General features: G+C 46.1%; 2 protein-coding genes across 5 annotated transcripts in view; one reads left to right on the forward strand and one right to left on the reverse strand.

Annotated features, from left to right (window-relative positions):
• SINHCAF (SIN3-HDAC complex associated factor) overlaps nt 1–4,398 on the reverse strand; it is a 46,051-nt gene extending 41,653 nt beyond the window's left edge. Inside the window, exon 1 of one of the 4 annotated variants that reach the window (XM_003277788.4) lies at nt 4,234–4,398. The gene's annotated coding sequence lies outside the window, so the exon portion shown is untranslated. Of the gene's footprint in view, nt 1–2,149; nt 2,465–4,233 lie in introns of those variants that run through there. The other 3 variants (XM_012503571.2, XM_003277789.4, XM_003277790.4) reach the window with 3 other exon arrangements.
• On the forward strand, nt 2,527–4,141 carry LOC100604286. Its single transcript, XM_003277791.4, has one exon. The coding sequence runs from the start codon at nt 3,045–3,047 to the stop codon at nt 3,522–3,524; it is 480 nt and encodes a 159-aa protein (XP_003277839.1). The 5' UTR covers nt 2,527–3,044; the 3' UTR covers nt 3,525–4,141.
• Nucleotides 4,399–14,471: the final 10,073 nt, after the last annotated feature.

A 14,471-nucleotide genomic window follows, 5' to 3' on the forward strand; every position in this document is an offset into this window, starting at 1 on the left:
ACTTCGTGCCTCAATACATGTGTTCCTTTTCTGCTCAACCAATTATATTCCTACCATCTGTTAAGGAAAAACGAAAATGACATACTTTTAAAGCAACCTACTATGTGCCTGGCGTGGTAAATTGATTAATTTATCCTCATAAGAGCCCTGTGTAGTTGGTTTAGATTTAAAAGTTTACGCTTTCCCCAGTAAAAAACTTATATTTTACATATAAAATGGTTCTTAAATCGCTTCTCTGACATAAATATGTCTGAGTTTGAGCCCTATGAGTCAGGATTTCCCAGGACTTGATAACCACTCTGGGGGAAAAAAAAAAAATTGACCATTCAGGTTCCAGATATACAGAATTAAGAATACTGTGCAAGGACAGACAGACTTGGGGCCTGCTGTCCACCAGTGATCTAGAATATTCTACCAATTGAACTTCGTATCTCCAACCTCCCACAAAAGCAATACAAAGAGAAAGCAGTGGAGACCTTGTCTGTGGGTCTTTCCCACCCTGAATTCACTCACATTGATAATCCAAATCTCTGTTTTACATCATCTAATTAGTAAAAAACCATTAAGCTCTGTATGTAGTATATGAAATCTGCTAGGAAATAGAAATTCTAGCCATAACTTAGCTATGAAATACTAATTAAGAAAAACAACTGAAACAATCTCAGCGTATTTGCAAAGCACCTCATATGCATTTTAAATACAGGACCCAGAGAAATAGCTGCCAAAGGAAAGCCAAAGTTATTAAATCCAAAGTTTTTCATTTTCTTGACATGCTCTATTTACTACAGAAATGTACTAATATTGGTTGCCTTTTGGTATTGTAATTTGGTCAACCAAAACTTGGGAAAAATAGGTTTATTAATAACAAAATAATGAAAAGAAAAAAATGGATTTCAACTAGTATCGGTTTTTTGGTGTGTGGGGGCAGGGCATTCAAGGGTATTATTTCCTAGTAATGATCACTTAGATTCTAGGCCTTAAACATGACTCGAATGCAGGAGAAATCAGGAAAGAAGCAACAGATATGGTGGTGGGTATAGGATGTCTAGACTACAGGCAAACCCCAAATACCAAAGAAGCATCCATGTGTCAAACCAGCATAATTTTTGAGCTATGCCTGGGGCCACATACAAAAAAAAAAAGGTTAGCTTGAAAAGAAAAATCTAGGAGACGTAACCAGAAGGTCAACCCCAGTTCACGGGATCTGGGAAGAAGCTAGCCGTTACCCTGTGTCATCTTCCTGAGCAGCTTCCTCCCCAGCCAGCTCCCCAGCCTCCTTACAATGTTTCCAAAAGGCCCAACTCCCTAAACATTTGCTTCTTCAAGGTCATCCTAAGATAAGGCAGTGAATAACCACCAAACACTGACTCACGCATACCTTTCGGCTAAAAAAGATTCCCCTTCCCAAAATCATTATATAAATACCTTAAATGCCATGAGGGTTTTCTCCGGAACTTCGCCAGAAACAAACTCCCAGACTTTAATTTAGATTGGGCAACTAAATGTGTTCAATTTTGCGACATAAAATATTAAAAGGCTTTTCAAGTCTGGCAAATTCCAGTTCAAAAACAGGTGCTTTCAGCGTACTCTGAATAACAAGGTCAAATTCATTTTTAAATTATCAAAAGAAAAAGAAAAGCTTTTCTTAACCCTCCTCAGGACAACTTAAGGAGGGGGAAAAAGGATTGCTGGGGTAAAACTGTCTCGGATAGGGTCCCTGTTTAACTCAACAGTCATTCCTCACCTTCCGAGTGCCTGAAGTAATGGAAGGTTACAGGAAGAAAACAAAAACAAAGAAACTGACCAGGGTCATAGTTAGCAGAACAAACTGCACCGCCCTCCACCACCCCAAAAAACCAACTCCCCCCACAGCAAAACACACCCTGCCCCTCCCCGCTGCCCCCACCCCCTAGAAACACACAAAGAAACTGGCCGCCCGCACAGTTCGCCCACAGTCCTCACCTCCCTTAGGAGGGCAACTGGGAGCCCCGGAACTTCCCCACGGTGGTTTATCGGGCGTCGTCGGGGCTGGGTCCCCCGGACTTGCGGGCCACAGCCCGGCTGGGGAGGAGGCGCTCGCCGCCCTCGCCCGTTTCCCCGAAAGCAGTAAAAGGCCTCCCCGCTCCTCCCAGGGCCCTCGGGTCCCCACCTTCCGTAAATCGCGCTTCCCCCTCGGGCACTCCGGTGACTGCCGAGAGAGACGCCGAGCCGGCAAATAAGAATGCTCCCTGGTGGATCTGTTGGTAAATAAGACATCTCGCGTCGGGAGGAAAGTTCCCGCGGGGGCCGCTCGCCGGGGCGAGGGCGAGGGCGGCGGGAGGTGAACCGCGTCGCTCGCCGCCGCCTCCCTCACCTGCGCCGGAACAACGGGCCCCGCGCCCGCCCGCCCGGCGCCTCCCGCAGGCCGCGCCTCCCGCACGCCGCGCTGCCGGGGCTTGTTCCTCCTCATGGCTTTGCCCTGACGTAATTCAAACATGGCAACAGTTCGACTTCAAAGGCGAACCCACAGACCTCCCAGACACAGGCTCCCGGGCCACGAGAAACCGGCCGAGGAGTCCAGGCCAAGCTCTCCGGACCCCTCGGCCGTCGCAACCCCCGACGCCAGGGCTGAAGCGCCGGGCACTGCCGCCTCCCTCGCCCGCCCGCACGCCCGGAGCGGGGAAGCACGCCGCCTCCCTACGCACCAGCATGGCACCTCGCACAAGTAGCGCCGCCAAAGTTTCCCCACGAGGGGGCTGAGGGACAAAAGCCCCTCCCGAAACTCGCCCGAACTTCGAGGGCCTCCGACCCGCACGGCCCTACGCCCAGGCGGCGGCCCCGAGCGCCGGGAGCCCGCACGGGCACATGCAGCCCTTTGTTTTCTGTCCAGCCGGGCGCTGCCTACGTGCAGCATCAGGGATGTAGGAGCGTTTTGCAGGGGCCGGACACTGGACGATCACCCTGGGTAGGGGTCCGGACCCCGCGCCCCGAAGAGTCCGGAGCCCGGCCCCCCGGCTCTCCCCTCGGGAGCAGGCCCATTTAATCAAAGTTTTGCAGTGTCCTTGATGAGAAACGCCCGGAGTACCCGCCCCGCACGGGCGGAGAGTTGGCGACTTTCACTCTGCTTTTTAAACTGGCAAGACGCCATCATCAGCAAACCACATTGTCCTGCCGGCCAGACCTGCCCGACGGCGGCCGCATCCCACGGCTCACGCGGGGCTGGACATTCGGACAAGGACCAGGGTCGCAGCCCGAAGCACGTGGTCTGTCACGTAGAGCACAAAAAGCAGTGCCCTGCGGAGTTGACTGACTCCCGCGGCGTACACAACGCCGCCGCCTCCGTCTCCAGCCAAGTTGGCTTCCCTGGCCATCTTACAGCGCGGACGGCCGCCCACAAACGGGAAGCCCTGGCCGTGTCGCCCATACCTACGCTACAGGTGAACGCACCCGGGGCAAAACTTCGGGCTCCGAAGGCACCCCGGACACCAGACGCTCTTGGGCGCGGTCCGAAGAGGGCAGTCGAGTGGAAGACGGGCTGTTTTTAAGCGACCGCGTGTTGCTCTCATTGTCGCATCCGCATCCCTCCGGAGTTGAGCAAACAACGCCACGCCGCGTGCGCTCCGGCAGAGCCCAGCACTGACCCCCAAAGGCCGATTTAAAGACCCTCGGCCGCCAGCTCGGAAGCGGATAGCAACTTAGTTTCCGAGCGAATGGCGTTTATTGTCCACCCTAGTCCAGGGGCTGCAGTCAACTAAACCACGAGGTTTCACAACGGCGCCCGACCCTGCCCGCGCCTCGCGCCCACGCGGACGCACCGACCCCGGCCGCTGCGCGGTGGCCAGCGAGTCGCTTTCCTCTCGGGCCTTTCGGCCGCCGGGCTCCTTTCCGCGAGAGAACACTGCGGCGGAGAAAAGTCATTGTCACCTTCAACGTGGATCCCTCAACTCCGGCGACTCCTCAATTATGCCCAGGCTCCACTCACTTCCCCCGCCCCGAGACTTTCGGTTTGCCTCAAATACCCTCCCCAATTAATAAATACACACTAAACACGCGCGTACCAAAGAACCTGGGGTCTGAAGATCACGAAAACAGCGCTCCCAACAATACCACCTCCAAGACAAAACTTCCTGTGTGTATGTGGAAGGACGGGGGGAGGTGGGTGGAGGTGAAATGAGAGAGAGAGAAAAAAAAACACTCTGAAATCAAAGCCTCGTGAGACAGTTTTGCACTAGAGGCACGGTGAGAGTCACTCACCTTCCAAAAGCAGCCGTTCCACGCGCAATAACGCCCCCGAGGTGCGGAGTGCACGCCAGGCCAGTCCCCTTCAAGCGCTCCCTCCTCCTCAACTGCCTTGTCTAGAAAGATTGTCTCCTGCAGTTCTGCAGTTGCTACCGCTGGCCGGGAAGGTGTAGATTCCGCTTTCCCTCTGCGCACGCGCGGCTCCCGGCACAAAATTCTCTTGAATCGAACTTATTTGCATACGGGCGCGCGCACGTCGCGGGCCGGGAGGGGGAGAAGTCCCGGCGACCGCGCGCGCTCCCGAGGCCTCTATTGTCCTTTTAAGGGGAGAAGCTCCGCGGCGCGGGAAACGCGGCGGCCAGAGGGAAACGGGGGCGGGGACTGCTTACTACGGCGGACGTCACATAAACAAACGCCCCCCTCCCGGCTGCAGGCCGCGGCGGAGAGGGACTGGCGAGGTGGGAAAGGGAAAGGTTAGCAACCGAGGGGAAGGCTGCGCTGCTTGGCGTGTTTTCCGCCCCCGAAGTTGTTAGGGGCACCATTGAGCGCTGAAAAATTGTTCTGAAAGCTGCTTTTGCAAAATTCTCACACCTGTCCCCACTTTCGGTGACAGAGGAGGTAGTCTTATACGCACCCAGACTGAATTTATACTAATCCCACGTTTCCTAAATTTTGTTTGAAGTTAGGTTTTTGAAGCTTGTAAAAAAAAAAAATCCTCTGGGGCCAGCAAAGGTTTAGTTTTTGTGCAGTTGTAATGAGTCGTTTAATAAAGTCCCATTTTAACACCCTATCCATTCGCTAACTCCCGCTTGCCCTTCTCAAATAGTAACCCAACCCATAACAATCCAGTTTTTTTCTCCACTTCGGCCTTAAGATTTCAAGTCTCTCCGAATTGAATGATTGTTAATTTCCGTGGGAACAGTGCCGCTTTCTTTACAAGACTAGGCAATGGAAAGCCAATAACCTAGGGACAGGCATACCTCCTCTAGCAGCTTGTAAAGGGTGTTCCACTCACCCAGAAATAATTCCACTAACTGGTGGTCTTGGGAATGGAAAAAATAACGAGTGACGTACAGACTTTTCAATGCAGAATATGTAATAATTCAACAATCTAAGCGCTTTCTGGACTCCGGAAGAAAAAAACTGAAGTAACTATTCTCAGATTGACAAGAAGAAAATGAAAACCGAATGACTGATTCGCCTTTGTCCCAAGGATACACTTAACACCAACAGGCAGAAACCCGGGGTTAATGATAGAGGGTGGGGAAGAAAGGAAGGATGTTTTTCCCAGAAACTTGATACTGGTCCCAAGCTACAAAAGTGTGAAAATCAACCATAAAACTTAATCATCTGCTGACAAGTTTCGCTGCTTTCACTGCAGTGTCAACAATACAGATTTAAATAGTTACTTCTGAAATGTTAATTTAATTGAACAGGCAATTCCTAGTACATACAGTATAAACCCACTTCTGAACTCCTCAACTAATACTTCTTTTTTCTTTAGGTTCTGTAACATACTATTCCTGTAACTGTATATGAAAACTATATTATAAATACCTGAAAAGATAGCCTGGCGTAGTGGCACGCACCTGTAATCCCAGCTATTCGGGAGGCTGAGGCAGGAGAATCGCTTGAACCTGGGAGGCGGAGGTTGCAGTGAGCAGAGATTGCGCCACTGCACCCTAGCCTGGGCGACAGAGCAAGACTCTGTCTCAAAAATAAATAAATAACAAACAAACAGAAAGAAAAAAGACACCTCTCATTAAAATATGAGCTCCTTAAAGACAGGGATTTTATGTCTTTCTTACCCATTTTTGTATTCCACTGCCTGAAACAATGCACAGCAGATAATATATACTGACATCTTGCATGCATTAGTTGGCTAGAAAATTTTTTTTTAATATAATAAATGGCGGGGCGCAGCGCCTCACACCTATAATCCTAGCACTTTGGGAGGCCAAGGCAAGTGGATCACCTGAGGTCAGGAGTTCAAGACCAGCCTGGCCAACATAGTGAAACCCTGTCTCTACTAAAAATACAAAAATTAGCAGCGCATGGTGGCACTCACCTGTAATCTCTGCTACTCGAGAGGCTGAGCTGTGGTGGCACATGCCTGTAATCCTAGCTACTCAGGAGGCTGAGGCAGGAGAATCGCCTGAACCCGAGAGGTGGAGGTTGCAGTGAGCCGAGATCATGCCACTGCACTCCAGCCTGGACAATAGAGCAAGACTCTGTCTCAAAAAAAAAAATATATATATATATAATAAATATGTAAATTAGCCGGGCATTTTCACGCAGACCTGTAATTCCAGCTACTTGGGAGGCTAAGGCCCAAGAATCACTTCAATCTGGGAGGCTGAGGTTGCAGTGAGCCGAAATCACACTACTGCACTCCAGCCTGGGTGACGGAGTGAAACTCTTGTCTCAAAAAATAATAATGGCCGGGCCAAGTGCCTCACGCCTGTAATCCCAGCACTTTGGGAGGCCGATGTGGGTGAATTACCTGAGGTAGGGAGTTCGAGACCAGTCTGACCAACATGGAGAAACCCCATCTCTACCAAAAATGCAAAATTAGCCGGGCGTGGTGGCACATGCCTGTAATCCCAGCTACTCAGGAGGCTGAGGCAGGAGAATCCCTTGAACCCAGGAGACGGAGGTTGTGGTGAGCTGAGATCAAGCCATTGCACTCCAGCCTGGGCAACAAGAGCTAAACTCTGTCTCAAAATAATAATAATAATAATAAATATATAAATATAATTTTAAAAAATTAATGGACATTTTCAAGGTTCTTATAGGTTTATCGCTAATCAAAACTTTAGTTTACAATTTTTGCGTTTGAGCTAAAATGAGTTTGGAAGTTATAGTGGTCACATTGGTTGATATGGTGTCACCCCTGTCCTTATGACAATAAAAATGAATAAGCTTAATAGCTGTTTCTGTGTTCCACTGGGGGCAAGTTGGACCCTAATCATAAATTTCTGCCCTCTTTCTAAAGAGAATTTTAACAGTTGTCCTGGGTTGTCTCAAATATTTATTTGGCTTATGACAGATCTTCCAAAAATAATTTCAAATTATTGTATGCCTCTGAAGGTATGAAAACTGCAAATACCGGCCGGGCGCGGTGGCTTATGCCTGTAATCCCAGCACTTTGGGAGGACAAGGCGGGTGGATCACAAGGTCAGGAGTTCGAGACCAGTCTAGCCAGCATGGTGAAACCCCGTCTCTACTAAAAATACAAAAAATTAGCCGGGCATGGTGGTGCACGCCTGTAGTCCTAGCTACTTGGGAGGCTGAGGCAGGAGAATCGCTTGAACCTGGGAGGCAGAGGTTGCAGTGAGCTGAAATCATACCACTGCACTCCAACCTGGGTGACAGAGCGAGACTCCATCTCAAAAAAACAGAAAAGAAAAGAAAGAAAATTGCAAATATCGTAACAATATTCTTTAAACTCCAATTATGGTTTACAGGAGTATATATATACATATATATAAGTATGTACACACACACACACACACTCACATATACCTTGAATGCTTTTTCTCTTGAAAGTTTATGTAAAGAATGTTTATTGTAATACAGGGATGGAATAATAAACTCAAATGTGCAAGCAATGCAGGAATTACAGTACTTAGGATATACGGTTCAGGTAAAAAAGTACCTAGAAGTTGCAGAGCTACTGAGTTAATGTAGCTAGACTTCCTCTGCTCTCAAAGTATAGGTCAAGAAGTAATCTGGATAAGTTTTTTAGGAAGGGTAGCTACAAAATTCTTTTTTTTAATTTTTTATTACTTTTTAATTTTTCTTTGATAATCCTATTGCAATAAACAAAATTCTTAAAGAAAAATCTGAATTCCATAGTCTTTTTTTTTAAAGCAACCACCTGCTATTTTTGAACAACCAAGTGCATTCCAAAGGTTCTTTTGTCCATTTTGTTGCTTGAACATGTCATTATGGATGGCCCTACCCAGGCCCAATAGCTCATGTATGGGCTACTTTTAAATACTACTACCTAAATTGCCCAACTGAATTTTTCAACGTGAAAAAGGAAAGAAAGAAATGCAAGAAGTAATTTATAATATATCAATTTGTATTACAAGAGATTGAATTACATCATGCTGGGAAAATATCTGAGGGTTTTGTTTTGTTTTGTTTTGGTTTTGTTTGTTTGTTTTTTTGAGGTGGAGTTTTGCTCTTGTTGCCCAGGCTAGAGTGCAATGGCGCGATCTCGGCTCAGGACAACCTCCACCTCCCGGGTTCAAGCGATTCTCCTGCCTCAGCCTTCCGAGTAGCTGGGATTATAGGCACGAGCCTCCATGCCTGGCTAATTTTGTATTTTTAGTAGAGATGGGGTTTCTCCATGTTGGTCAGGCTGGTCTCGAACTCCCGACCTCAGGTAATTCACCCACCTTGGCCTCCCAAAGTGCTAGGATTACAGGCGTGAGCCACCACACCCTGCCCTGAGTATTTTTTAATGACTACAATGCTATGTTGAACTCATAAGTAGTTTTCAAACATTTTGAAGTTGAAAGCTAACTACTTTGCTTATAATATATGTCTCGCTGTAGAATTATCCCTAATGCTTGAATTTGCATTCCTTTAGCAAACATTTAATGATCATCACTATGTGCCAGATAGTGAAATCATTTCAGAGCTCGAGGGGCTCAAGCCTCTCTAATTCATTTCTATATAATTCTATTTTATTTGCTCCTTTTTCTTCTGTAGAATGTGTTGCCTTCTTTTGAGATTTATTGTCAGCAACTTTAGAATTTAATATACTTGGAATGGAGGATAAATTAAATATAAAGGATTGTAGAAGAGGACAAATCTTGCCTGATTATGAAGGACATTGCTATCAATTTAGTCATGTTTGTAATAACAAACTAATGATTGTTTTTAAAATAAAGGCAGATACCCTCATCAGAGGCTGGTACCAGCCACATGAAAACATGTTTGCCAAGCCCAGGAAAGAGCTGATTATTATTATTAAGCATAGGGTTTGGTTCCTCTTTTTCTCACAACAAAACAAGTACAGTGTTTTATTAATTTGTTTAAATCTCTTTGAAGTTCAAATAGCAAGCGGTCAGAGCAAGGCAGATAAGTTTACACTCAAAGGTATAGCCTGGATTATGCCATCTAAGTTACCCCAATCCTCCAACAAGTGTCGACAGCTGCCAGAAAAAGTTATTTATTACTTAATCAAAATTAACTTTTCAAATTTCTGGACATAAAAGCTTAAAGAATTATCAAAAACTTAGAGTATCCTGAACTTATAGAGATCTTAAGTTTTATAATAGTATCTTATGACATTTGAACAGCATGATTTTATCTTATTTATTTATGTTTATTTATTTATTTATTTTTGAGACAGAGTTTTGCTCTTGCTGCCCAGGCTAGAGTGCAATGGCATGATCTTGGCTCACTGCAACCTCTGCCTTCCGGGTTCAAGCGATTCTGCTGCCTCAGCCTCCCGAGTAGCTGGGACTACAGGCACGCGCCACTAAATTTTGCGCCCGGCTGGTTTTTGTATTTTTAATAGAGACAGCGTTTCACCATGTTGGCCAGGCTGGTCTTCTGACCTCTGGTGATTCGCCCGCCTCGGCCTCCCAAAGTGCTGGGATTACAGACATGAGCCACTGCACCCGGCCAGCATGCTTTTAAAAAATAAAATTACCAGTAACAAAAATAGTTTTTCATTAAGAAGAACATTGAAAAACTAGAATGAGTTCACAGGAGGGTAAATCAGGACAGCGAAGAAGGATGGAAACGATAGCATAAAAGCAATAATAGAAGGAAGTCTGTGTTTCGATTGAGTAAGAGGGCAATCAGTCTATGACTATCTGAAGGATTGTCCTTAGTAGAGGGATGGACTTGTTGTTTTGTCCTTTGGAACAAAATTAGTCTTGAAAATCAAAAGAATGATGCTAAACATGATAAAATTTCCCAAACATACAAATAGTCCCAGGATGGTTCAGGATACTTACAAAGGCAACACCTCATCACTAAACAAACAGATAAAATCAAGATAATCCTTTTAAAAATTCCTTCAATGAATTGCATTACTTACAATATGAAGCTAGCTAACCTCTCTAAACTCCTGTTTAATTTTATGAATCTTTGATTGCACGGAATAAACTAGTGGTACCATCAATAATGTCTCAAGGTCATGAGGTGTTTACATCACTGTGGCCATAGAATAAAGTGTGAGAAATAAAAGAAAAAAAAGTAAGTACCAGGGACTTAACCATGTATGGCAAGGGGATCAAATCTAATCTGGAGGTAAGAGAAGGCTTCTTTGAGGAAGTGACATTGAGATATTAGTAGGATTCGATGGAGAAGTGGGAGAGAAGGAAAGAGTGTTGAACCAGTGGCAACTTTAGGAACAACGGGTGTTAGAAAAAGACATGACTAAGAGAAAAAAATGTGTCTTTGACTAAATAAAAGTCAGAATAAAAGATTGCAAATGAGTCCTGTTTGAGGGAAAAGATGATGTTAGGTGTTGGAGACAGAGATTTAAGCCCTGTGAATTTGGAAGTTATGTCGGAGTTGGACGTAATTGCATGCCAAAAGCATACCTCAGAGATGAACCCCTATAATTAGGTTACAAATCGTTTAATCAATGTATGTTTCTTCTACCAAAATTTAGTTTTCTAAATGTCAATAAGAAGTTGATCCCCACCACCATCCCCAGGCCAGGTGCAATGTCTCAGGCCTGTAATCTCAATACTTTGGCCAAGGAAGGAGGATCGCTTGAGCCCAGGGGTTTGAGGTTGAAGTGAGCTATGATAGCACCACCACACTTCAGCCTGGGTGACAGAGCAAGACTGTTTCAAAAAAAAAAAGAAGGAGAAGGAGAAGAAGAAGAAGAGGAAGAGGAAGAAGAAGAGGAGGAAGAGGAAGAGGAAGAAAGAAGGAGAGGGAGAGGAAGAAAGAAGAAGAAGAAGAAAAAAGAAAAAAAGAAGTTGATCCCCCACACATAGAGTTCACTTCCTGGAAAATCCACTGTTCTAACGATTCAAGGTATTACTAAAGGCAAGGATGCTACATCATCAACAGATGATGAACAAGTGAATGAGTGGACACATAATAATCAAAGAAACATGCTGCATTGCCATTTCTAAAAGCTTTGATGATAAAATATTGAGGAATCTGGAAGAATTTATTTATTGATTTAAGTTTTTTTAGTGACAACATCTCACCCTGTCACCCAGGCTGGACTGCAGTGGCACAATCATAGCTCACTGCAGCCTCCAATTCCTGGGCTCAAGTGGTCCTTCTGACTTAGCCTCCAGAGTAGCTGGGACTAAAGGCATGCACCACCACACCCAGCTAATTATTATTATATTTTTTGTAGAGATGGGATCTTGCTATGTTGCCCAGGCTGGTTTCCAACCCCTGGCCTCAAGCAACCGTCCCACCTCAGCCTCCCAAAGTCTTAGGATTACAAGTGTGAGCCACCATGCCAGGCCAGGAGAACTTAATATATTGCTGACAGTTAATTTAAAAACTTTCAGCCAGGCATGGTGGCTCACACCTGTAATCCCAGCACTTTGGGAGGCCAAGGCAGGCAGATCACTAGAGTTCAGGTGTTCAAGACCAGCCTGGGCAACATGACAAAATGCCATTTCTACAAAAAATCCAAAAATTATCTGGGTGTGGTGGCACATGCCTGTAGTCCCAGCTGCTCGGGAGGCTGAGGTGAGAGGATGGTTTGAGCCCACGACTGCAAGGCCAGCTTGGGCAACATGGTGAGACCCTGTCTCAAAAATTAAATATTTATATCAAATAATGTTTTTAGCATGGAGTGAGGGAACTCAAAGGACTTAAAAGATTAATAAATTTAACTACATAAAAATATAAAATTTGTAAAATAGGAGAAAATACCGTATAAAGACCAAAAAGTCAAACAGTAAAAAAAAAAAAAACACACTGCAAGGTAAAGGGATAATTTGTTTGTTTTTGTTGTTGTTGTTTGAGACAGAGTCTTACTCTGCGCCCAGGCTGGAGTACAGTGGCGTGATCTCGGCTCACTGCAGCCTCTGCCTCCCAGCCTCAAGTAACCCTCCCACCTTAGCCTCTGGAGTAGCTGGGACTCCAGGTGTGTACCACCATGCCAGGCTAATTTTTGTATATTTTGTAGAAACAGGTTTTCCCATGCTGACTAGGCTGGTCCTGAAATCCTGGGCTCAAGCAATCCTCCTGCCTCGGCCTCCCAAATGCTGAGATTACAGTCGTGAGCCACCACACCAGACCCAATAATTTCTTAATATCAGTAAAGTATAAGTGATAAAGTATCAGTGAAATTAGTGTACCCAAAAGAATATAAATGGAAATAAACATGTAAGAAGATGCTGGACTTTATTCATAATAGTTTTGGCCAGGCACAGTGGCTCACGCCTGTAATCCCAGCACTTTGGGAGGCTGAAGCAGGTGGATCACGAGGTTAAGAGATCGAGACCATCCTGGCCAACATGGTGAAACCCCGTCTCTACTAAAAATACAAAAATTAGCTGGGCGTGGTGGCACGTGCCTGTAGTCCCAGCTACTCAGGAGGCTGAGGCAGGAGAATTGCCTGAACCCAGAATGCAGAGGTTGCAGTGAGCCGAGATTGCACCACTGCACTCCAGCCTGGAGAATAAGTCTGCTTTATATATGCTGACATAGAAAGATAGTCACAATATAGTAAGTGGATAAAAAGCAATTTGCAGGCTGGGCGAGGTGGCTCACGCCTGTAATCCTAGCACTTTGGGAGGCCGAGGTGGGCAGATCACCTGAGGTCAGGAGTTCAAGACCAGCCTGACCAACATGGAGAAACCCCATCTCTACTAAAAATACAAAATTAGCCAGCCTTGTGGTGCGTGCCTGTAATCCCAGCTACTCGGGAGGCTGAGGCAGGAGAATCGATTGAACCTGGGAGGCTGAGGTTGCAGTGAGCCAAGATCGCGCCATTGCACTCCAGCCTGGGCAACAAAAGCAAAACTCTGTCTCAAAAAAAAAAAAAAAAAAAAAAGCAATTTGCAAGCTGGGCATGGTGGCTTGTGCCTGTAATCCCAGCACTTTGGAAGGCCGAGGTGAGTGGATTGTTCGAGCCCAGGAGTTAAAGACCAGCCTGGGCAACATGGTGAAACCCCATTTCTACAAAAAAAATTTTTTTTTTTTTTTTTTTGAGACGGAGTCTCGCTCTGTCGCCCAGGCTGGAGTGCAGTGGCGCATCTCGGCTCACTGCAAGCTCCGCCTCCCGGGTTCACGCCATTCTCCTGCCTCAGCCTCTCCGAGTAGCTGGGACTACAGGCGCCCGCCACCACGCCCGGCTAATTTTTTGTATTTTTAGTAGAGACGGGGTTTCACCGTGGTCTCGATCTCCTGACCTCGTGATCCGCCCGCCTCGGCCTCCCAAAGTGCTGGGATTACAAGCGTGAGCCACTGCGCCCGGCTCCTGTCTCTGTTAAAAATACAAAAATAAGCTGGGCGTGGTGGCGGCACCTGTAGTCCCAGCTACTCAGGAGGCTGAGGCAGAAGAATCGCTTGAACCCGGCAGGTGGAGGTTGCAATGAGCTGAGATCGCACCACTGCACTCTAGCCTGGGCGACAGAGTAAGACTCCGTCTCAAAAAAAAAAAAAAAAGAAAGAAAGAAATGAGGAGACCGGGCTTATCAGGTCATCCCTTAGGCTAGCAGCTGCCCTTTCAAGATGGCTCTGTGCTTCCTTTTTTTTTTTTTTTTTTTGAGACAGGGTCCTGCCTTGTCACCCAGGCTGGAGCGCAGTGGCACAATCACGGCTCACTGCAACCTCCACCTCCCAGGCTCATGAGATCCTCCAACCTTAGCCTCCCAAGTAGCTGGGACTATAAGCATCATGCACCACCACGTTCAGCTAATTTTTAATTTTTTTTGTACAGACAAGGTCTTGCTATATTGCCCAGCCTGGTCTCGAACTCCTGGGCTCAAGCGACCGGCCCACTTGAGTCTCCCAAAGTGACTGGAGCGGAGTTACAGGCATGAGCCACCACACCAAGCCTGGCCTTTCTTTTTCTTTGAAGGGTACCCTAATTTTCTTACCTTTTTTTCTTCTTTATTATTATTTTTTTTGTTTCTAATAAACATCGAGACAGCCTTCAAAGTTACCCTAATTTTATCCAGATTACATCTGCTTAAAAATTGTACGATATATTGGAAGGATAAAGAGTTTGCCTTGGCTCCCTCAAATTCTCTCTAACTTGTAGGATAGTGAAACAGGACTAGATCCTGCTGGCAGTG

The sequence above is a fragment of the Nomascus leucogenys genome, chromosome 23, assembly GCF_006542625.1.
Source record: "Nomascus leucogenys isolate Asia chromosome 23, Asia_NLE_v1, whole genome shotgun sequence".
Lineage (NCBI taxonomy): Eukaryota > Metazoa > Chordata > Mammalia > Primates > Hylobatidae > Nomascus > Nomascus leucogenys.